Below are 21,542 nucleotides of genomic sequence, written 5' to 3'. Positions count from 1 at the left end.
GGGACGACGTGTCCCCGTGTCGCCCTTGTCCTCGTCCCCTCCCTTGGCTGCCACCCGCCACACCAGAGCCCTGCCCGTCCCCAGGGATGGTCACAGCCCGAGCAGTGCCATGGGGACGGCCCCAGCCTTTATTGAGCCTCAGCGCTGCGTGTCCTGCTGGCTCGGCCCCTGCCGTGCTCTGGAGGGTGAAGCCACCTTGCGCCGGGCCACCTCTGTCCCCGCTTTGCTCCGATCTCGCCCCAATGCCTTCCCCTGTGTGGACAAGCAGGGTGCTGAGGGCGGGAGGGGTGTGGGGACGACGAGGCACAAGGATGTGGTCACAGGTATGGAGCTTGAAGGTGGTGGAGGACAGGGCAGTGAGGCATGAAGGTCATGGGGCATGGGGACAGCAGGCATGGTGACAGGGCAGTGGGCTATAAGGATGATGACATCTGGGGACAACGGGCATGGGAACAAGGCAGTGGGCCATGGGGTGATGCGGCACAGGGACATCAGGCATGGGTACAGGACAGGGAGGTACAAGGGAGACAGGGTGTGAGAACAGCGGGCGTGGGGATGGGGAAGCTCCTGCCCACAAGGTGCTGGAGGCCACAGGGGTGAAATGGCCCCCTGGGCAGGGCTGGCCTGTGGCTGACAGTGTCACCCGGTCCCCAGGACAGAGGTGGCCTTGGTGAAGGTAAGCAAGTCCACGCCCGCTACCCTGGTGTCCACTGGAAGCCTCTCACCTCTCCCTGGCTTTGCGCTGTGGAGGTCAATGTCTCTGTGTCAGGCGTCCTCCTGTCTTCTGCCATCCTACGGGCTGCCCTCCTCTGTCGGCGCTCACCCTGCAGCCGCAGGCCCTCTGCCACCGGAGATGGGGCTGGGGACTCTGTGGCAGCCCCAGTGCCGAGTCCCCCGCCCCGTGCCCACCTGCCTGGCTGCTCCCCATCCCGTCCTGTCGCCCACCTGTCAGTGCTGAGCTGGGGTTCTCCAGGAGGGGTGTGAAGGACCAGGTTGTGCGGTCTTCCTCACTCCCTGTGGGATGGCCCTGTGATCACTCGTGCCTTCTGTGCCCACTGCCCCGGGCACTGCTGGGACCTCTAGGGACCATGGGGCTCTGCTTGGCTGGACACCTACCAGGCACTTTAAACTCCACCCTGCACAGATAGTAGGTGCCATGTGGCTGGAGAAAGTCACTGGCCCTCTCGCTCAGGCTGGTCACCTGGAACAGCAGCTTGGGGGTGCCCAGCTCATCGCATAGGTCAATGATGTCTGGAAAAAACAGTGGGAGGTGTGTGGGCTGCCGGCATGGTAAGCCAGGGGCCCCCCACCTCACCGCTGTGCCCACATCACAGAGGGCCTGTGTGGCACCCCAATGGAGACAGGATGAGATGCTGGTATTTCTGCCAAGGCCAATGGAGCTGCAGCCCCACAGCCAGGACTCACCGGTGTCGGGGACCCCCACCATCCTCCTCACATAGGAGAGCAGCCGCAAGACGGCGCAGTCCGTGTTGGCCACAAAGTGCTGGTCATCTGCGGGGAGAGCAGCCACGGCTGAGGGCAACTGGCGGCCCTGGTAGCAGCCACAGAGGCTGAGCCCAGCAAGGCCATGGTGCTTCCCCCCCATGCCTGGGGAACAGCAACCCACAGGATGGCTGGGAGGGGACTCACCCCCGTGCTTGATGTGGATGAACATCCTGCTGCTGTGAGCCCAGGATGGTGGGGATGGTGGATCTGGGACTCTGGGGACAGTGGGGCCGGACCTCGCCCTGCAGCACTGGTAAGGTTGGAGGTCAGTGGGCTGGCTCTGCCACCGCTTCCTCCAGAGCCTGCCAGGGGGCCCAGCCAACCTCCAGCACAGCAAAGCTTTATTGCGGGCAAAGGAGCAGCAAGGCCCCAGGTGACATCCAGGCTGGCCTGGTGCCTCAGGGGCAGCAGCTCTCGGGGATGGGGATGACATGGTGGCTTGGCCCCTCTGGCCCTTGGCATTCCCCAGCCCTGGTGTCCTTGTCACTGGCCAGTGGCTCCTGCCTGCTTGGCTACAGCTGGGATTGACATCAGCTGGGCCAGGCCCCCGGGCTGTCACCCTGTAGGACACATCCCTGGGTGTCCTTTTGGGCACCTTGAAGCAGGGAAGGGGGCTTGGTGAGCCCCCAGCAGCCCAGTGTGGAGCTCCATGGGAGAACTGTGGGAGCTGTTGAGGAAGTCTCTTTTCCCCAGGTTTCCCAAAGCAGAGTCTCAGGCATGGATTCCAGAAATTCTTCTTGAGTCATTTATTTAAGGGTACAGCGGCATAGAGCAGCTCAAGCTGGGTGCTTCTGGACAGGGAGCCTGAGCAAGAAAACCCAGGTCATTTATAACGCTACCAGCTAATTTTCCCACCCCTTGCATGTCAATTCAGGCCAGTTGTAAAATTAGAGTCTGGGGACTTCCCTGTTCTTCACTGAATGCCTTGAATTGTGTGTTTCTTATCTCTGAGGGTGGTTTTTTGTCTTTCACTGACTAGCCTGGACTTCAATCTAGGTGCTGACCACCAGTTGCTATATTGCACCTGCAGCTGGGAAGTTGAAAAGAGCCCTCGGCAACATCCAAAACATTAGTAAGTTCTCACATTCTGCTGTTTCTTGTCTTCAGACGTGCTGTTTCATTCCTTATCTCTAGGGATATTGCTTCTGATGATGATGATGATTAAAAGCTCCCGTATATTCTGGCTTGAATTGACTCTGGGGCCCTTCTTACTGAGGCAGAAAGTTCAGAAGTTCACAGATAGTTCCTAAAAGTTGTTCCTAACTTGTTTCCTAAAACTTATGCTGAGTTACGATAAACAAGTTCTCTATAAGCAGTTTCTAAGCAAGTTATAAAAGAAACAGTATACCAAATAGTTCTATAAGCTAAGGCCCAAACTTAGGCTAAGACAATCTGTAACAGGAGCCCATCAGCCCTCCAATGGCTCTGCTCCACTGCAGCAGCCCCACGGGGGCTCCTTCACCTGACAGGGCTCGTGGTGGAATGTCACCCTTCCCTCCAGGACATCACAAGGACAGGGCAGGTGCCGGCACACCGTGCAGTGTGCCCATTGTGCTGCAATACAGCCAGAGCAGTGACCCAGTGCACCTGATGCACCACAAAGAGCATCCAGAGCACCAGCGCACCCGGGGTGCCACTCACTGCAGCCAGTGCACCATGCCGTGTACCCATACACCACACAGTGCACCCGGGGGTGCACCCAGCACCCTGTGGTGCAGTACAGCCGCCAAGTTGCAAGGTGCTGAGCGTGGCTGTGGCAGGGAGCAGGGCTGGGGGTCCTGGGTATTTGGGAGAGGTAGTGGGGGAGCAGGGAGTGATGTCTGCAGGGCAGCAGGGGTGCAGAGCAGGTGTGGTGCAGGGGTTGCAGGAGTGCATCACACTCCTGTGTAGCTGTTGTTGTAGGGGCTGTGCTCACTGGGGACGGATGAGGTGTTGATTGTCACTGGTGGGTGGTTGCTGCTTTCCCAGAGGGGCTCGTAGCTCTCCTTGGGGGGCAGCTCACACACGTGACAGATGTTCTCACTGTAGTTGGGCTTGAAGCTCTCCATGATGTCTTTAGGGACTCCAGCCCATTCCTCCGGGGAGCAAAGCAGGGTGAGAGGAGCCACCACCCAACCCAGTCCCAACCCCGTGGGGCAGGGGGTGAGACTGGGGCAGGGCTGTGCACAGCTGCCTTACCTGGAAGTTGCCGTTGTGAGTGATGAAAAGGTTTTCGAAGTTCTTGCTGGGGTTGGGGATTCGGGGCATGAGGATGACCCACACCCTGCATGGGAGAGACATGTTGGAAGGGAAGGGACCCAGCGCTGCTGTCCCCCACCAGCCCCAAACACTCACCTTTCCATGCGCACCAGCAGGATGAGGAGAACCAGCAAGAGGAGGCAGGAGGCGATGGGGATCAAGACTGTGTGGATCCAGAACCAGTGCAGCTGCTCTTCCACTGAACCTGGAAAGAGCTGGAGTGACACAGGCCCCTAGTTGACACACCACCATGGCAGTGGTGATCCTTTGTGGTGGTCATGGCACTGTCCATAGCAGGGCTCAGCAGGAAGCAGAGGCTGGAGAAGGGGTCTGTCGCCAGTCCCTGCCATGCTGTCACCACAACTGGCTGGTGACCAGCTGTGCCAGAGCAGCCCTCCAGGGTTAAGAACCCCTGGTAAAAGTCAGTAGGTCCTGCTGGCAGGGGGTGTTTGGCTTCCAGAAGTGCGAAAGACACAGCCAATGCTGTTGCCTGTGCCCCAGGTGCCCAGGTGGGTCTCACCCCTACATCTGCTGCCTTGGGCCAGTTTTCCACTTGCTTGGCCATCTCTCACCTGCTGAGCCCCATCACACCCCAGCCCATTCCATCCTGCCGCAGCACCCAGGACTCACCCTTGCTAGTGGAGTTGCTGCCCCAGACCACGGGGACGCTCCACTCACTCCAGAGCTGGGTGCTGCCACAGTAGCTGTTGATCTTGCTGCGCACATAGAAGGTGTAGTACTTCTCGTAGTCCACGCTGGGGAAGGAGAAGACATCACCTTTCACCTGGTGCTCCTGCAGAGAGACATGGGCCATGTAATGAGGGCTGGCACAGCTGTGGAGGCTGGTACGCGGCTCATCTCTGGGCACAACCGTGAGGGTGCCATGTCTGGGGCCTCTCACCGTCCAGCTGGTGTCCTTGTTGCTCTTGTACTTGACAGCATGCTCCAGGCACTGGGCTTTTGGGTATGGGGAGGTCCAGGTCAGCTGCAGCTGGTTGCTGCTCATGTTGCGGATGGTCAAGTTGATGGGTGCCGCTGGTTTCACTGTTTGCAGTTGATGCCCAGTGAGTGCTCTTCCCATGCCCCAATGGCCCCACCGCCAGCTGGGACATGATGGGGCTGCCCTGGGGACCTACAGACCACCTCCTGCCCCAGAGCAGCCCCACAGAGGAGAAGGGTGTGTGCCCGCCACTGCTCCTTACCCAGGTCCTGCAGCTGCATGGGCTTGCTGGGGATGTCCAGGGTCCTGCCACCAAGGCTGGCATTGACGAGGACGCGGAATGTCTGGAACTGGGTGATCTCACTCTGGTTGAAGTAGCAGCCAATACTGATGCCCTGGTCCTGCAGGTAATGCTTGCATTCCACAACAGGGGACCTGTTCTCGTACCTGTGCCGCAAGGGGTTACTGGGGTTCCCCAAGACCCTGCACGCCCCAACCCTCCCTGGGACCTCTCTCCCTAGTTGCCACAGAGTCAGAACCTCCCCACCCTGGGCTTGGGGAAGAGGAGCAGGCTGATGCTGGGACCAGCAATGCTAGCAGGAGCCTCCTGTGTGGGGACCCACTGCTGAACAGTCTGCTGTGGGGTGGCTGTGGGGCGGGGGCACCTACCAGTAGTAGAGGGAGTAGTTGGCCGTGAGTGTCTCTCTGCTCCCCCACATGCAGGTCATGTACTCCTCGTTGAAGAGGACACACTCCACCCCTGCAAGGGACAGACACAGCTGGGCACTGCAGTGGTGAGAGGCTGCGCCAAGGCCCGGGGGTGCACCAGGGAGACACAGCACATGCCAGGAGTCCCTGCGCATCCCTGTCAACCTTCCTCCATGTGAGCCCAACAAGCCTGGCTCTTCCCAGCGGAGCTGTGATGCAGCCTGCCTGCAATGCCAGGCCACTGCCACCCCATTCACACATGCCACGCTGGTGATGCCCAGGCTGCCAGAAACCCCACATCTGCCTCCAAAGGACTGCTGGCCAAGCAGCTGTCACTCCTACATTCATGCTACTGGCTCCTCTTGCTCTAGATGTGCTGTTTCACCCCAATTCCTTCATCTGCAGACACTGTTTGCAGTCCCTGACACTGTAGGACAGGACAGAAACCTCTCCTTGCCAACCCATTTTGCTTATCTCATTAAAAAATCGCAGGTTTTCCAGGATTTGTGCCTGATGTTTCCATCCTAGCTAAACTGATTTTGCTGTCAGTGTTTTGGGTGCTTGCAGGTGTCCATGTGTTGCTGTGTCTGGGTGATGGGGTCTATGCTGGGCCGTGCTTCCCACTGCAGTCTCTCTGCCACGAGGCCAGGGCACAAGCCCCAGTGGTTTGATCTCTGCAGTAAATGATGTCAAACCCCAGGAGGCTGAGCAGCCTCTCCAGGCGCCCACGCCAGCTCGTCTGCCCCATCCTTCCGCTGTGCTGTGCCAGCCCCGTTCCTGCCCACACAGCTGGAGGCCACATCCTGGCTTGTCTGGGGGCTGCGGGGCCACCAGGGTGATACCAGACCCCCCAGCAGTTATTGCCACAGTCTGTTCTGGTGGCTGCCAGCACAGCTCGCTGCAGGATGAGCCCCTCTGATGGACTGAGGTGCCTCGCAGAGCCCTTGCAAGTGCCAAAACAGCTGCTGGCAGCTGAGGACTGTCCTGGAGGCTCCAAGAAAATGGGATTTTCCCACTAAAAATCAGGCAATGGGACATCTGGTCCCTTCTGAGATCCAAAACCACCAGCCAGCACCATTGGGGGATGAGAAGGCCAGAGCTGAGCTTTCCTGGGCTGTAATGGAATACGATGGAGCAAACAGGAGTTGTGCTCCGGTTGTTTCCGCAAGTGGAGAGGGAGGGCACCCTCCTGGCAGCCTGGGATGTCCAGGGATACAGACGGGCTGCATTTCCATGGAAAGCTGGTGTTTTACTGACAGCCAGCCAAGAAGTGGATTTTTTCTCTGAAGACAATGCTTGGGGCGAGGGTGCCGGGTAGAAAGAGGAGCCGCTGTCCCTGCCTGCATGTGGCACTGCTGACATGACTGGGATGGAAGGGGCAGATGGCACAGATCTGCCGGCTGCCACCATGGCCAGCTGATGCAAGAGGCCAACAGGATCTGCTAGTTGCATCCTACTGCTGTCCCCCGCCGCAGGGATGCCCATGCCCAGGGTACCCCCCACCACAGGGACTCCCATGGCCAGGGTCCCTCTTGGCAGCACTGCCTGCGGTGCTGGCAGCCCCATGATCAGCAGAGCTGCAGGGCTGGGACCTCTTGGGCCAGCAGAGCTGCAGGGCCAGCAGCCATAGTGCTGGTGGTGTCAGCCATGTTCTAGTGCCAGAGCGGGAGCAAGGACACCAAACAGGGTTCCCCCAGCAGCCCCACTGCCAGGGGCAGTGTAGGTGCTGGGGTTCCTGGGATGGATCGTGGGGTCCTGGCGTCTCTGGCGCACACCCCAATGGCTCACCAGCCCACGCAGCCCCACGTCCTGTCCTTTTCCACCATCACCAGGGAGTGACGTCACCCAGCCCCACCACTCATGGGGCACTGTGGCCTCTTCCCCCTTAGGCCCATGTGCCCACTTACCTGGACGGCTGTGGGCAGCAGCAAAGCAGTGGCCCAGCCCACAGTGGAGGAGGAGGACAAGCACGAGGAAGGTGCTGGGCATCGCCATGGCGGGGTGAGCCGTGGGGCGCGTGTGAGCAACTGCTGTGCACAGTCCACTGCGCAGGGCTGCCGGCTTCCGCACCCATGCGGCTTCCTGCCCCACGGCACCGCCTGCCACCGAGGGGCCCGCCCCTGTGGCACCCCACGGGTCACTCCAGTGGGACCATGGGTCACCACACTGGGGCTCCACAGCTCATTCCACTGGGGCCCCGCCACCCTTCCTGCCCAAGCCCCACAACTCACTCCTCTGATCTCCACCATCCGCCTCGCCGGGATCCCCAGTTCCTCCTGCCATGTTCCCATAGCTCTCCCTGCCATGCCACAGGGCTCACCCCCACAGGGCTGCCCTGCAGGAGCAGGACTGGTGCGGGGATCCTAACCCACAGCCTGACCACGGTTGTCCTGGGCTGCATCCCTAGGAACTGGGGGGAACTGGGAGTCACTGGGGCAGTCCCGTGGGGCAGCTACAGATAAATGGTCACAAAGGGGCTCATGGGGGCAGTTGTAGGGAGTTGGGGGCACTTATGGGGGGGTATTCGTATAGGCTAGTGGTGGGGGGCAGTGAAGAGGGGACAGTTACGGGCGCAGCGCCGGAGATGTGGTCGGGGGACAATGGCCGTGGGGCGCTGGGGAGGTGTCCCGGGCAGCTCGGGCAGCCGGGGACTGCGGGAGGTCCCGGGCTGACGATGAAGCCGCTCGGGTTGGGGGAATGGGGGGATGATCACGTGACCTCAACCCTGCAAGCCGCCGGCGGAGCTCCTCCGCCAGGGGGCGACGCGTGCCCCTCGGGCCGTCCCGTCCGTCTTCGGCACTTTCCGCCTTCTCTCGGCGCAGATTCGGGCTCTCCCCGGCGGCGCTCGGGACTCTTCGTTCCTCCTCGTTCCAGCTTCGGGATTTTCCGGCTTCGCTCGGCGGCGCCCGTGACAGCGGCGCGTCGCTCGGGCCTCTCCGGTGGCGCTCGGGCGGCCTCGGCGCAGGACGCAGGCGCGGGCGGCCGCGGCGGTCCTTGGTGTGGCCCGGCCGCCTCTGCCCGCCGGCCGGCCCGGGATGGCGGCGTTCGGTGTCCTCAGCTACGAGCACCGTCCGCTCAAGCGCCCGCGCCTCGGCCCGCCCGACGTTTACCCGCAGGACCCCAAGCAGAAGGAGGTCCGTGGGCCGGTCGTGTGGGGGGTACCCGGGGTGCGGTGCCGCCGTGCCGGGGCTGGCCGTGAGGAGGCCCCGGGGGTGCGCTGGGAGCCCCCGGGGTGCGGGTGGGGAGCTCTGAGGGGCTCATCCCGCCCGGCCCCGGGTTGTGGATGTGGGGATCTGTCCGGGGAACCCGCGGTTCCTGTATCCCGGCACCCAGGGCCGGGGGGCGGTCGGGAGCACCGGGCCCTGGCTGTGCCCTGTTTTCCGCGCTGGCTGGGCCGCCGCGGGGCCGGAGGCTGCGGGCGTCTGGCGCGGAGGGGCCTTGGCGGGCCCTGCTGACCGTCCTTCCCCCGCAGGATGAGCTGACCGCTCTGAACGTCAAACAAGGCTTCAACAACCAGCCCGCGGTCTCCGGGGACGAGCACGGCAGCGCCAAAAATGTCAATTTCAACCCAGCGAAGGTGAGAGCCACCCCGACGGTGGGGGGTTCGGCAGGGCTTGGAGCCTGTAGGAGCTGGTCTGGTATCTCATCCCTTTCCCGTGTCCCGGACCAGAAGACCTTTCCCTTCAGGACAGGGAATTTAGGACCTAACCCTCTGTCCTTGTAGAACCAAAGTTCTGCATTCTTCTGGAACTGTGTCGCATCTCTGAGAGAGCAGGTTCTTTTATTGCTTCGTACATCTTAGGGGTAGGTCTGTATCTGCAGTCTCTGTTAAGCCACCATCTAGAGCTTATATTCTGCAATTAAAGCAGAAGACTAGGATATCAGAAGCAGGAAAGTTCTTTTTGGTTTGGTTACGTCATGGCCATGGTAGAACACAAGTGAGATTGTTGGAAACATCAGGCAATTTAAACATGGGAATTATATAACAGGCTTCAGCTGCATTTTTCCAGTCTCTAAAATCAAGATGTTAATTTCCTGGTCTCCACGACAAGAGGACTAGTAATGACCTGGGATAGAAGGCAATCAATAAACACAGTGTATTTGTTTTCCTTGGCTGACGTCTGTCTGAGAAGCCTTCTGTCTGGTTTGACAAGTATTTGTAAAGAGTTGTTCCCTCTCAGCTTGAGTCCTTGCTTGTTTACTGTATTGAGTTGTCTGGAAGCATTCCTCTTTGCAAGTATAACACAGGAAATCTTTGGCAGCATTTTGTGTTTCAAAAGTTGATTCTGGTGAGACTTATGGTAGGAATGATACATGGGATTTTAGGCACACAGAACTGTAATTCATCCTTTTTTCTTTTTTTTTTTTTTTTTTTTTTTTTTTTTTTTTCAGATTAGTTCAAATTTTAGCAGTATTATTGCAGAAAAGCTGCGCTGCAATACACTGCCTGACACGGGAAGGCGGAAACCCCAGGTGAATCAGAAGGATAACTTTTGGCTGGTGACAGCACGTTCTCAGAGTGCCATAAACAACTGGTTCACAGATCTGGCTGGAACTAAGCCCCTCACTCATCTCGCTAAGAAGGTAGGTTACAGGAGAGGCTGCCTCACAGGGCAGAGCATTTAATCTATGCTTGTTGCCAAAGTCTATTGTAGAAGGTTTTTACTATTTGAAGAGGTTTCTTCTCTTTACATCTCTTGAAGCTTTCAGCTTGAAGAACATATCCAGGATTTGTAGTGCACTGGCTGTAGTTGTCCCCACACAAAGAACTGGTCTCTCGTCCATTGTTTGGAGGTTGTGTTCAACTTTGCCTTTTGGCTTTTGGCTCATTTATTATAAGGTTCAGATGTTTTTTGGAAGAGCTGCCATTGTTGCCTTTCGTCTGTCGTTTAGATTAGGAGCATTCCTATTACGGAGGGTTTTTCAAGTTCTTGAAAAGTCATAGTGAGAATTACTGGAAATAATCAGCTGAGTGCCTTCCCAGACTTCTGTTGCAGTGACGTATTTCTGGTTTTAAGCTGAGAAGAATGTGTGTATTCTAGCCTGGTCTCAGCCAGGATAGAGAATTTCTGTGCCCTGGGGACAAGGGTTACATATTTCCCTGGTAACAGTGAATTCTGTAGTGTATGAAAGAAGAAAGAAGAGTCTTACTCTGCCATTTTATTGGGCCAAATAACAAGGGGAACTAACTCTCTGTCAGGGTGGGCCTATAAACAAGGAACTCAGCAATCTGGTAGGCATTGTGGAGAAACATAACTCCCAGTTGTGAAATGGTAGCAGAGCACGTAGTTTAGAAGCTGGAGTTTGCCTGGTCCTTGGTGTTCTGACTCACTTTTTGGGGGAAATGAAGTAATCGTATTTTCCCCGAATCTGTCTCTTTATAAACTTAGTCCTTGTGTCCTTCTCTACGTGTTGGATGTCAGTTTCCTGAGGCCATTGTGAAACCTTGAACCTTTCAAGGCCTTTCCTGGTTTCCTGCAGTGGGCTCCATCAGTTTTCATGAAATTAGACAAGAAAGCAACAACTGTCAGTAGCCAACTGGTTGGTGTCTTTGAGGTATCGGAGAGCAATTGGGAAGAATATAAGAAACATAGCAAGTAAGTGATTGAACTGTTGGTAGTTCAGGGACTTTGAGATACCTACCAAATGGACCTGTTCTCTGTGAATTTGTCACATTCCTCTGTGAACACATGCATACTTTTGCTCTCTGTAGTATCCTGTGGAAATGAGCCCCACAACTGTACTTTTTCCTGTGATGTGTTATTGCTTCCAGGTTTATAGATCTGCAGTCTGATGATTTCGCTGGTATCCTCCCATGTTCTTTAATTTTGAATCTTGAATTAATTAATTATTTGTACCATGGTACTCAGTTGCCTGTTTCTCACAGTCTTCTGTTGGCTGCTCGTGATATTACAAGACTTTTTGTCTTGTCTCTTCTTTGTTTATGAAATGAAGGGTCCTATCTTCAGTCTGTACAGTAGGTACTCTGTGTTTCTGACTCAGTCCTTAGTGTGTACCTTTTGTATTTTTTTATATACTCTCTGGAGGATATCCTCAAAGCTGTTTGTAGGATTCAGGTTGTGGATTTACAGTGGTAGAAGTTTATTTTCTGTCTTATTTCAATTTGTTTTGTTTCTGTTTATACTGAAATGCAGCTCTGGTACTGTTGCTTTCTGACCAGATGTGAATTCTTGCAAAAGGTGTTTTGAGATATGGAGAAACACAGTACCTTTTCCCTTTTTACATTTTTCATAGCTTGCAGTGCCTACAGCATGTGTAGTTGCTTTGGAATAATTCCCACGTAAGCCATTGGTTGCAATTCAATTCTGTTACAGGTGCCCATCTTCAGCAAGAAGGAAGAAGTCTTTGGTTATTTGGCGAAATACACTGTTCCAGTAATGAGAGCAGCCTGGCTCATCAAAATGACTTGTGCCTATTATGCTGCCATCACAGAAACCAAGGTGAAAAAGCGTCATGTCATTGATCCCTTCATTGGTAAGCACTTTGTGTGAAGCACTGATTTTGTCCAGCCCAGATGTTTCCTTCTGAGCCTGCTCTTGAATAGTAAGAGCTAGCCTAAAAATCCATATAAACTTTGTTCCTGCTTATAAGTGCTCTGATGTGCGTAACTGTCTAAAACAACAGGGCCCACCTATGAGAGTATGCTGTTGAAAAATAAGTCTTAGCAGCCCCAAATACTTCCTCAGAGTCTGTCTCTTCTTTTTTCCCATTAAGGTCTTCTGTGCTCCTCTTCAGTGTAACGTGTTTTTTTCTTACCCTATGAAGAATGTAAATGTTGTAATTTAGCAATCACTGATTAGCTTCTTCTTAAGTGAATAAGTACATTTACCAGAGAATTCCAGTATATTGTTCCCTGTTTGTGTTGCCAGTTTCATTAAGCCCTACTGGATCTCATATCTAACATCCTTTGCATCCTGGCCTCCTCCAGATTACAGGGGCCCAGGGGAGCTCCCTTTGCTGTTTTCTGTTTTGTATGGCTGTGACTACAGGACTCGACCACATTCCTTTGAAAAGCAGTATTAACAGCTGCAGTCCAGGAATATTTTTTTCTGTCTTATTTATATTTGGTATAAAAATTACACAGGCTTCTTAGCTCTATTTCTGACGTTGAGTGGTTTGTTAGATATATTTATTCCTTTTACTTTCCTGTTCCTTTGGGTATTCATTTGTCCTACTGCTGACCCTGTCAGTGTTGTTTGTTCCACATTCTCGCATATTTTGCCTTCGGTTTTGTCGTCTGCATTGTCCCAGATGATTGCAATCCTTCTGTCATTTTGTGTATTGAATTTGTCTCTTATACAGTTAGATTTTAGGAAAAACAATTTAAGAAAAAATCATTGATCATGTTTTTATACTGCTAAATCTGAAAGAGATGTAGAGTGAGTTTAGAGTTGAAGTGTTTCCAGTGTTTCTGCTGTCTGACAGATTATGGGAGCTGTTGAACCAAGCTGGCCTAACACTGCTCTGTGCTGGAAAGCCTCTTCTCTCCACAGGCTGATTCACAGCAACTGCAGTTGAAGAATCTTTCTTTTGTTGTACTAAGTAACCCTGCTGCCCTTGTTCCCTACTTCTGTGGATGCCTCTTCGTCCCTACCATTCCCAGGCCACAAGCAAAGCTGATATTGGGGCACTTGTTTTTCTTTCTTTGTCTTTCTGTTTTTTTTCTGAACTTTTTAGAGTTTCCACCTGCACACTGGCCTGCCTTATTTCCTGCCTTTGTTTACCACAGTACTTGTTCCTAACCTTTTTCCTCTTCTCCAGAATGGACGCAGATCATCACCAAGTACCTGTCAGAGCAGCTGCAGAAAATTGCAGAGTTCTACAGACAGCTCCCAGGGCAAGGCTGTGGTTCACCGTCTGGACCAATGCCCCAGGAGGTGGAACAGGCTTTAAAGCAGTGGGACTACAATGAGAAACTCGCTATGTTCATGTTCCAGGTGAGGAACTGGAGAGGGCTGCTGAGTGGTTGCGTAGCAGTGGAGGGTTAGAGGAAGTGTATGCAAAATAATTTATTTTTGCAGAATATTCTCTTTCTGAGAATAGACTGTTAGGGCTGGATATAGTTTTGAGCTGAGTAGTAGAACAGAGATAGTACAGAACTCTGCAAACTTATAGAGTTATTTCCACTGTTAGAAAGCAAACAGCTGCTGCTGCTCTGCCTTTCCTTAGTGGATGTTGCTTCAGCTTTTGTCTGTTTGTTCTGCCTTTATCTATGTGCAGGATGGTATGCTGGACCGGCATGAATTCCTGACATGGGTCCTCGAGTGCTTTGAGAAGATACGGTCAGGAGAAGATGAATTTCTGAAAATGCTCCTACCCCTGCTGCTGCGGGTGAGAATATGTACCTGGCTTGCTTCAGGAGAGCACTGACTTCTGCTGTCATCAATCCCTTCCTATTGCCTAAGGGATGATGACCTATTTTGCACCAAGACCACTAGATAGTGTCCCTCTGAGCATCCTTCTTAGCTCAGGGAAGGATACCATTTTAGTTCTGCTCTCTTATGCTTCTTCCTCCTTTACCCTGTTTCTCTGCACTGGATTTGCTCATCCCTGCCCATGTCGTATCTGTGATAGTTGGATTTATTGTGCACCACTACATGGAAACTGTTTTTCTTTCTTTCTGTTGCAACAGATTCTAGGCAGACCTTTGAAACCCTGGGAAGGCTGGGTGTGGGTACATTTTCAAGCATGAAGTCATTGCTATAGAGCATTTAAAGGTTTTTTTCTGGTTATGAGGAGCCGGTGGGTAATCACTGATGCTAAGGAGCTCTCTGTAAAAAGATACTGTCTGTACTGTTTCTCTTGCATTACTTGTAATGAGGATGTTTCCCTCCTCCCTTTTCCCTATAGTACTCTGGAGAGTTTGTGCAGTCAGCGTACCTGTCCAGACGTCTGGCCTACTTCTGCACCCGCAGGCTTGCTATGCAGCTGGATGGTGCTGGTGGGCACCCACCCCACATCCTGTCTGCCCAGACAGGGAATCCTCTTCCTTCAACTCCTGCCCCTCAGCCAGCTGCAGGGAATCCTCCTCCCAGCCCTTTCAGTGACTTACTGCTGTGCCCCCAGCACCGGCCAGTGGTCTATGGGCTCAGCTGCATCCTCCAGGTAGGTTTGAGTAGTTATTGGTGATAGTGGGGTCAACTGGGACAGTTTATATTGTATGTCATCACAGAAAAATTGTTAGTCTGAATCAGCAACTTCCTGAGTACGGAGATATCAAACTACGATCACCAAAGGGCAGATATTTGCTGACATGTTACAGAACTTTTGTACCACATGTCAGTGCTCTAGCAGTGCCCTTGACTGAAGAAAGTAAAAAGGGTTTAATAGAGCCTTTCACACTACTCAGAGATGCCTCAGATGACTGGGAAAGCATTGCAGAAGAGGGGATGAGAAAGAAAGGGTTATTTCATCTTGTATGTCATAACAGGTTGTCATCTTGTAAAGGAAATAATGTCAGAAATGAGTGGTTTGTAATTTTGTGAACTCTTAAAAACAAGCAACACCTCATCAGAAAAACCCACTCCTACAGAACAAAAAAACCCAACAAACCAAACAACCAGCACACACAAAAACCAACCCCTCCTTCTTCTTTGTGGAAGAACTTTAATGGTTTAGGCAGACCACTAAGGAGTGGCAGCAGGCTATGAAAAGGAACAACTCTGAACTCATAATCTTTATACTTGGAATTGATTAAACCATACCTTGCAGTAAAAGTGACTAGGACAGGTGGGTCCCTGCAAAAGGAGTGGAGATTGCCCTTTCCAGGGGAGGAAAGGAGCACACTGAAGCAGAGACGATTCCAGAGAGCACACGATGAAACAGGAAGTGGAGAGGAAGAGAGCATGAAGCTTGGGAACCTGCAGCTCAACAGAGAAACTTGAGATCAAGGAGCCCTGACAGGACCAAGAAGTAGCCAGCCAGCTCTCAAACAGGGTAGAAAGACAATTCCTGGAGTATAGTTGGCTACAAGGATCTGTATGCAAGGGTCTAGAGAGCAAAGCGGAGGTTAGAAATAACCCCTTTGTATTCCTAGTAAGTTATTCTTGGTCACTTGAAGTTTATGTGTTTATTTTCTAGATTCTGTGTGATAAAATGTGCCTTTTTAAATGTAAAAGTCCTTTGTTTGAGGAGCTTACTTTAGGGGAAAATATACAAGCATATATACCTCAAAGATTTGGCTGATTTGGGGTTTGAACACAACATGCTTAAAAAGTTCAAACTGGTTAATGACAGTCTGATCTTTTTTAGTATGTCTCAGAAGAGCTTCTGATAGAAGGTCTATAGACCTGGTTTGCAGAGAGTAGATAAGGCTAAAGCAGAATAAGATCTAGCAGTTGGAAGTTGGAGCTGAGTAAAATCAGGCTGGAAACAGATGTGTTTCTAACAGTGTATGGAATTAACTTTTGCTCAAATGTTCTCAAGATATGATGGATTCTTTGGTTTGAGTGTTTAAAACAGCCTTCATTGCCCATCTTAATGTCTGGTGTCTTGTGAGCCAGAAGCTGTAGGGGTGTATCCTAGAAATCATTCAGTGAAGTTTTGTCTGTGTTTGTGTGGGTGTCTGCACAAGATAAAAGAATGAAAACGCATATGCAACAGCATTGTTATTATAATCATTACTATAATCATAATTGTTATTATTAAATAATACAGTATAATGAGTCTGTTGACTCATTCTCACGCTTTAGTCTTGATGGGGGCTCTAAGTCACTAATGTAAATGCTGCTCCTGGATTGCGAGGGTTAGATTCTGCATTGGTAGTGTGAGTTGTAGAAAATAAGTTCTGTTTAGAAGCAGCAGGGAGCTCTGCAGCAACATGTTGCTGCTTTTGGATAACGTGAAACTCTGATCTTTGCTTCCTAAACATACATACCTAGGGCAAGAAACTCAGTGCAGCAAAAGTACCGGTTTACTCCTCTCTGCTCTAATATTGTATTTAGCCCAACGACTCTTTCAGAGCTTAGAACAGGAAAAAAAAAAAAAGTAAATATGTTTACAGGATGATGAATGCCTGGGCAGTAAGATAAAAGAGTGATTATTTCTGTACAAAGTAATCTAACTTAAATGTTTTGACCTTGATTTGCTCATTGATACTGACTGTCCTGTCTGTTGCAGAGTATAATTTTGTGTTGCCCAAGTGCCCTCGTGTGGCATTACTCCTTGACTGATAGCAGGATAAAGACCGGCTCTCCGCTGGACCACCTGCCTATAGCCCCATCCAACTTGCCCATGCCAGGAGGGAGCTCAGCCTTTACACAGCAGGTGAGCAGCCTTCAATAATGGAGCTCTTGTGGTCCAGGATAATAGCTGAATCTCAGCTCTTTCAGGATTTTCTTTTCACGTTATGTGATAAGCAGAGCCGGAGGTGCTGTTTCACTACCAGGGAATTAATTGCTGCCATTCTGCTGTAAGCGAGACAGTGACGTCCTTAGAAGATGGGAAAAATCTAACCTTGCGTAGAATTACTGTTGTGCTCTTTTTTTTCTGATAATTTCATACACAAGACTTCTAAGGCATCCTTTTGTATGTTTACACAAGTCCATTGCTTTTAGGTTCGGGCAAAACTGCGGGAAATTGAACAGCAGATAAAGGAACGTGGCCAGGCTGTGGAGGTTCGCTGGTCATTTGACAAGTGCCAGGAAACCACAGCAGGTAACTTGCTGTAGGTTAAAGTTTCTTTCCCCCTGTTCCATGTGTTACTGTGAGAAACTTCCTGTCTGGCTATTTCCTTTGTTTTTTTCCTGTTTGCTGACATTGGTGTTTACTGTCAGCAGTGAAAAGAACTAAAGGGCACTTTTTCTTTCCAGTGCAAAGTGTTGCATGGGTCCATTTCTCCAGGTATAGCGGGAGTTTCTGTTACTGGAAGCTGAAAATGTGTACTAGGGAACTATATTATTGTATACATGCCATGTTCTGATGCTTTCTGCTAACATCTGCTATTGGCTGCTGTGAGACTCAGGATACTAAGCTGGGTGGACCCTTGCCTGATGGGTACAGCTTTCCTTAGGCACTCTCCTGAGCAGTGAGCTCACAGAAGCTTTTGTTTCAGAGTCAGTTGTAATGGTTTCCAAATACACATTTCTCTTCTCTGTTCCCTTCTAGGTTTCACTATTGGCCGTGTCTTGCACACTTTAGAAGTTCTGGACAGTCACAGCTTTGAAAGATCTGACTTCAGCAACTCTTTGGATTCCTTGTACAACAGGATATTTGGTCTGGGTCCAACCAAAGACAGTCATGAGGTGCCTTGGGACTTTGCTGCTGGTCTTGATCGTGGCTGTGTTCTTGTTTATATTGCACAGTTACTGTCCTGTGTCTGCAGACAGCTGACTAGGTGGTGGCCTTTGGCCAAGAGATGCGATCTGCATTGAAAAGGATTTCATGCAGCTTTAAGTTAGGGAGGTACTGAAGTGAGAATGGGGGAGTCTGTGCTCTAGAAAGTCTACAGTAACAAATATGTGTTAAGTTTGAGGCAATCCACACAGCTGAGGAGAGTCTCCTGATGGAAGACGTCAGTCGGAATAGCAGTTTGATGATAAAGACATGTTATGTGTCTGAGAGAAGTAAATGCTGGCCTTGTCAAACTCTGGGGAGTCTGGGACCTCACAGTTGAAGTTCCTCTTAACCTGGGAGGTGACATATTTATGATACGTAAGACCAAGTTGCAACCAATACTGCATTGATTGCAGGAAGTAAGCTGCAGGACCAGTAGTTTGCAGACTTTGTATAATGCTGTTGAGAAGTTCTGTTTCACTCCGTGCTAAGATTAGCACTCCATAGATGTGCTGTGGAAGGAGAGGTGATTTTCTGAAGCAGAGCCAGCCTGGATATTTGTCAAGGGCTGTGGATCACCTCATGCTACAAAGTGGAATCAAAGCAGAGACAAAGCAGGAGGGCTCTAGGTTCATGTCTGTCATCCATGTTAGGAAGAGAGGAATGTAGCAGTCTTAGGCTGGGCTCTACTAGAAATAAAGCCACTGTTACATCCAGTCCGAGGCCTTGGGACTGCCAACCTGTTCTGTTTGCCTCAGGTTCTCACTGTAGTGCTTATATCTCAACAGATCTCCCCAGACGACGATGCAGTGGTGGCCTTGCTGTGTGAGTGGGCTGTCAGCTATAAACGCTCTGGACGCCACAGGGCTATGGTTGTGGCCAAACTCCTGGAAAAGCGTCAAGCAGAGATAGAGGCTGAGGTAAATTCTTATTCCTGGAAGGCTAGCAGTGGCAAAGGAGAGCAGAGGTTACTGAACTACTGTTATCTCACTATTACACCAAAAGGCAGAGGCTGATCAGCACAATGCCTCTTAACATTAGTGCTGTTAATTATGGCATTTGCTCCTTTTAACCCAAAGTAGGTCATAAATGAGCCTGTGGGATGGTGTATATCCCATTTCTTGGATGTGTTTGAAGACAGGTGATGGCAGTGCAGAAGTACTGGCATACTTGAAAACTGTGAAGTAGCTTACAGAAACCTGTGTGGTGGCTTTCTTGAAAGTGTAAGATAGAAAAATTCTCTTGAAAGCCTATTTCTGGGGGTTTATGTATAGTGACTTTCTCCTCTGTGGCAGCAGTTGGTACTTTTTTCTGTTTCTGCAGAGATGTGGAGACTCTGAAGTTGTGGACGAGAAGGGTTCCATCTCCTCGGGTTCTCTCTCAGCAGCCAGCGCTCCTGTCTTTCAGGATGTCCTCATGCAGTTTCTTGACACTCAAGCTCCTATGCTAAGTAATAAGAACTTGTGGTCTCACGGTTTCTAGCTTTCCCTCTTCTGCAAACTCGGAATTTGTGTGCTATCCTCTTGTAGGTCTTGGATGTACCTTAATTTTTTCTCGGGCTTCCTTGCGATCCAGAGCATACCTTGGGAGAGGGAGGGAAAACAGCCTGGAGGGCCAGAGAACAGAAAGATAATGCAGAAGCACTTCTGTTAACAGAGTGTTGACCAAGAATAAGTTAGTTTAGCCTAATAGGGAATTAATTCAGGCTGAGAACTAAGAGGAGGTTTCTAACTAGTAAGTATTAATAACAAAGCTCTGGAATAGTCTCTCAGTGGAAGTACTGCAAACAGATTAAGGGGCACAAAATACGACTCTGAATGATGCAGGCAACTGTTTGTACATCCAGGAATGGCACTTCAGGCTAAAGTCCTGTGCTTCTGGTCTGTGAGACTAACTGGAGAGCTTTTGACTTAATTGCCAGCTGTTGAGATTGAGCTTCCCTGCTGTAATCTCAGAACTGTGTATCAGTCATTTACTACACTGAGATCTCTGGAAACACCTTCTGTAGCCCTAGGTTATATGGCTGATGTTTCTCAGAGTGTTGCAGAAGAACTCAGCCCTGACTCTCTGTGCTGTCCTTTCAGCTGATCCTGGGAAGGAGAATGAGAAGGTGGAGTTCTTTAACCTTGTGCTGCTGTTCTGTGAGCTAATCCGACATGATGTCTTCTCTCACAACATCTACATGTGCACACTCATATCCCGGGGTGATCTTGCCATGGATTCTCATGGGCCTCGCCCGCCCTCACCCTTTGATGACCCTGCTGAGGAACATGACAGAAAGGAGACAGAGGGAAATAGTGGCATCAAGCTGGAGGTGAGAGCACAAGCACCACGACCTTCCTGTACATGTCTTCAAGTTGTACTTGCCTGTTTTTACCAGCTTTGCAGCCTCCTTGCTATTACCTGCTGGAGGATGTACCAGTGACTCATGCTTCTCTTTCTCCCAAGCTATTTCCTTAGAATTTCCATTTCAAAAGTATTTTAAGTGGCTGGAAAGGGCCTGCAGAATGTAAAGGGGCAGATAGGAAAATCTTGCATTGCTCAGAGCAGCATATCATGAGGCCCGTCCTTGATGTGTATTAGGCTCCAGCTTGCCAGGAACCATGGGTGTGTTGGCATTTTGCTGCCACTGTTCAACATGGACGTTGAGTGCTGTAGTAAAGAAATGCTCTCTTGTTCCCTGGTGGATCACTGAGGTGTGAAGCTACTCTCTCTGTTCCCAGGAAACAGGTCTTTCTGAGCCCATGGACATCGATCACAATTCCAGCATGATCTTCGATGACATGGAGAAGACAGACTTTTCGGTATGTTCCTGCACTTTCTACCTGCTACTCAGTAAGTAGGTTGGTATGTTGTAGTGGGACCAGGGACAGCACATACCTTGCTTTTGTGCATGTGCTCTCTGCTGTAGCAGCAGCATTCTGGAAGTGGCTGAGCTGTAAGGCAGCTGACACTGTAAAAAGATCCATATAACTTGTTTATACTGGTTGGGGTCCACCAGAGTCAAGTGAGGCCCAGTCATTCCTGGGTCTCTTACGCTCTGGCCACTGCCAGCCCGCTGTTTGGGCATAGTAGGAAGTGGGCTGCTTGGAAGTGGATAGGAAATGGATGACCATGATAGCACCAGGAGACTGGGAGTGACTAGTTGCTGCTGGCAGAGGTTTTCTTGATCACCTGGGAGAAAACACAGGTCTGCTATCTTTGAACTGTGTGACCTTCCATACTTCAGTTTTACAGTTCTTCGTAATATTTGAGGGCATAGTTCATATTTGCAGAATGCTTTGAATGAAGCACTTAGTAATAAAAATAACTTGTGGTGGCTGAAAAATCTCTGAGTACCTACATATGTCTAGCCATTTCTGGCCTTTCAAGGTATGTGTTAGGCAGGTGTTATGTGCTGTGGTTGTGTGGTGGTTATGTGTTCCCAAAATCCTAAGTCATGGTTATTTATTTCCTGTTGTTTTTAACTCAATATACAACACGAACCAGAAGCAAAAATGGGAATAGTGTCTTAGCACATTGCCTTGGTCATTTCCCTAAGAGCTGGGTATTTCTCTAGCCCTCCTTCTTCCTTCTTCTGAGCAGATGTACCTTCCTTCACCAATCTTCACCATTGCATGACCATGCTCCCTAACTGCTTTTTCTTGTTCTTATGTCTCCCTAGATGTTTTCTCCTCCAATGCATTGTGAATCTAAAGCCAGCCCTTCCCCTGAGAAACCAGATCCCGAAAAGGAAGCAAAGCCTCTGCTGAAGGATAAGTCTGTGGAAGGAATGCTAGCATCCCTGTATGACCAGCCTCGGCACATCCAGTATGCAACACACTTTCCTATTCCTCAGGTACGAGACCTGCTCATA

General features: G+C 50.9%; 3 protein-coding genes across 5 annotated transcripts in view; 1 reads left to right on the top strand and 2 right to left on the bottom strand.

Annotated features, from left to right (window-relative positions):
* Positions 1-695: 695 nt before the first annotated feature.
* Positions 696-1,675, bottom strand: C11HXorf65 (chromosome 11 CXorf65 homolog). Its single transcript, XM_065846553.1, has 4 exons — positions 1,426-1,675; positions 1,117-1,251; positions 946-1,014; positions 696-841 (listed from the first exon to the last, which is right to left on the bottom strand). Exons 1-4 carry the CDS (start codon positions 1,673-1,675, stop codon positions 696-698), a joined length of 600 nt encoding a protein of 199 aa, XP_065702625.1.
* Positions 1,676-2,228: 553 nt separating this feature from the next.
* Positions 2,229-7,471, bottom strand: IL2RG (interleukin 2 receptor subunit gamma). 2 transcript variants are annotated; one of them, XM_065846551.2, is made up of 8 exons: positions 7,300-7,471; positions 5,354-5,444; positions 4,947-5,131; positions 4,646-4,788; positions 4,375-4,537; positions 3,841-3,949; positions 3,685-3,769; positions 2,229-3,581 (listed from the first exon to the last, which is right to left on the bottom strand). In XM_065846551.2, the coding sequence occupies exons 1-8, from the start codon at positions 7,385-7,387 to the stop codon at positions 3,381-3,383; spliced, it is 1,065 nt and encodes a 354-aa protein (XP_065702623.1). In that variant the 5' UTR covers positions 7,388-7,471; the 3' UTR covers positions 2,229-3,380. The 2 variants fall into 2 exon arrangements, with proteins under 2 accessions (XP_065702623.1, XP_065702624.1); XM_065846552.2 differs by having other exon boundaries at positions 3,421-3,581; positions 3,841-3,959.
* Positions 7,472-8,343: 872 nt separating this feature from the next.
* Positions 8,344-21,542, top strand: part of MED12 (mediator complex subunit 12) — a 37,023-nt gene continuing 23,824 nt past the window's right edge. For both annotated transcript variants that reach the window (XM_065846414.2, XM_065846413.2), the window contains exons 1-15: positions 8,344-8,526; positions 8,865-8,969; positions 9,785-9,976; positions 11,728-11,887; positions 13,175-13,350; positions 13,634-13,744; positions 14,264-14,518; positions 16,532-16,678; positions 16,969-17,068; positions 17,519-17,655; positions 18,475-18,606; positions 19,010-19,136; positions 19,771-20,000; positions 20,410-20,490; positions 21,351-21,524. In XM_065846414.2, the coding sequence (XP_065702486.1) occupies positions 8,428-8,526; positions 8,865-8,969; positions 9,785-9,976; positions 11,728-11,887; positions 13,175-13,350; positions 13,634-13,744; positions 14,264-14,518; positions 16,532-16,678; positions 16,969-17,068; positions 17,519-17,655; positions 18,475-18,606; positions 19,010-19,136; positions 19,771-20,000; positions 20,410-20,490; positions 21,351-21,524 (2,226 nt within the window). In that variant the 5' untranslated portion in view covers positions 8,344-8,427. The remainder of the gene's footprint in view (positions 8,527-8,864; positions 8,970-9,784; positions 9,977-11,727; positions 11,888-13,174; positions 13,351-13,633; positions 13,745-14,263; positions 14,519-16,531; positions 16,679-16,968; positions 17,069-17,518; positions 17,656-18,474; positions 18,607-19,009; positions 19,137-19,770; positions 20,001-20,409; positions 20,491-21,350; positions 21,525-21,542) is intronic.

This window comes from Patagioenas fasciata, chromosome 11, assembly GCF_037038585.1.
Source record: "Patagioenas fasciata isolate bPatFas1 chromosome 11, bPatFas1.hap1, whole genome shotgun sequence".
NCBI lineage: Eukaryota > Metazoa > Chordata > Aves > Columbiformes > Columbidae > Patagioenas > Patagioenas fasciata.
Note: the sequence above shows the minus strand (reverse complement) of the source record. Positions and strands in the feature narration are given on the sequence as shown.

Bases quoted from the DNA above. Each gene is read 5' to 3' on its own strand.
- C11HXorf65 (XM_065846553.1), bottom strand. From the start codon at position 1,675: ATGTTCATCCACATCAAGCACGGGGGTGAGTCCCCTCCCAGCCATCCT. The intron at 1,252-1,425 runs GTGAGTCCTGGC...TGTTTTTTCCAG, and splicing joins GGTGGGGGTCCCCGACACCG to ACATCATTGACCTATGCGAT. The intron at 842-945 runs GTGGGCGACAGG...CTCCGGTGGCAG, and splicing joins CCCCAGCTCAGCACTGACAG to AGGGCCTGCGGCTGCAGGGT.
- IL2RG (XM_065846551.2), bottom strand. From the start codon at position 7,387: ATGGCGATGCCCAGCACCTTCCTCGTGCTTGTCCTCCTCCTCCACTGT. The intron at 3,770-3,840 runs GTGAGTGTTTGG...TCTCCCATGCAG, and splicing joins CTGCTGGTGCGCATGGAAAG to GGTGTGGGTCATCCTCATGC. The intron at 3,582-3,684 runs GTAAGGCAGCTG...TGCTCCCCGGAG, and splicing joins CTCACAACGGCAACTTCCAG to GAATGGGCTGGAGTCCCTAA.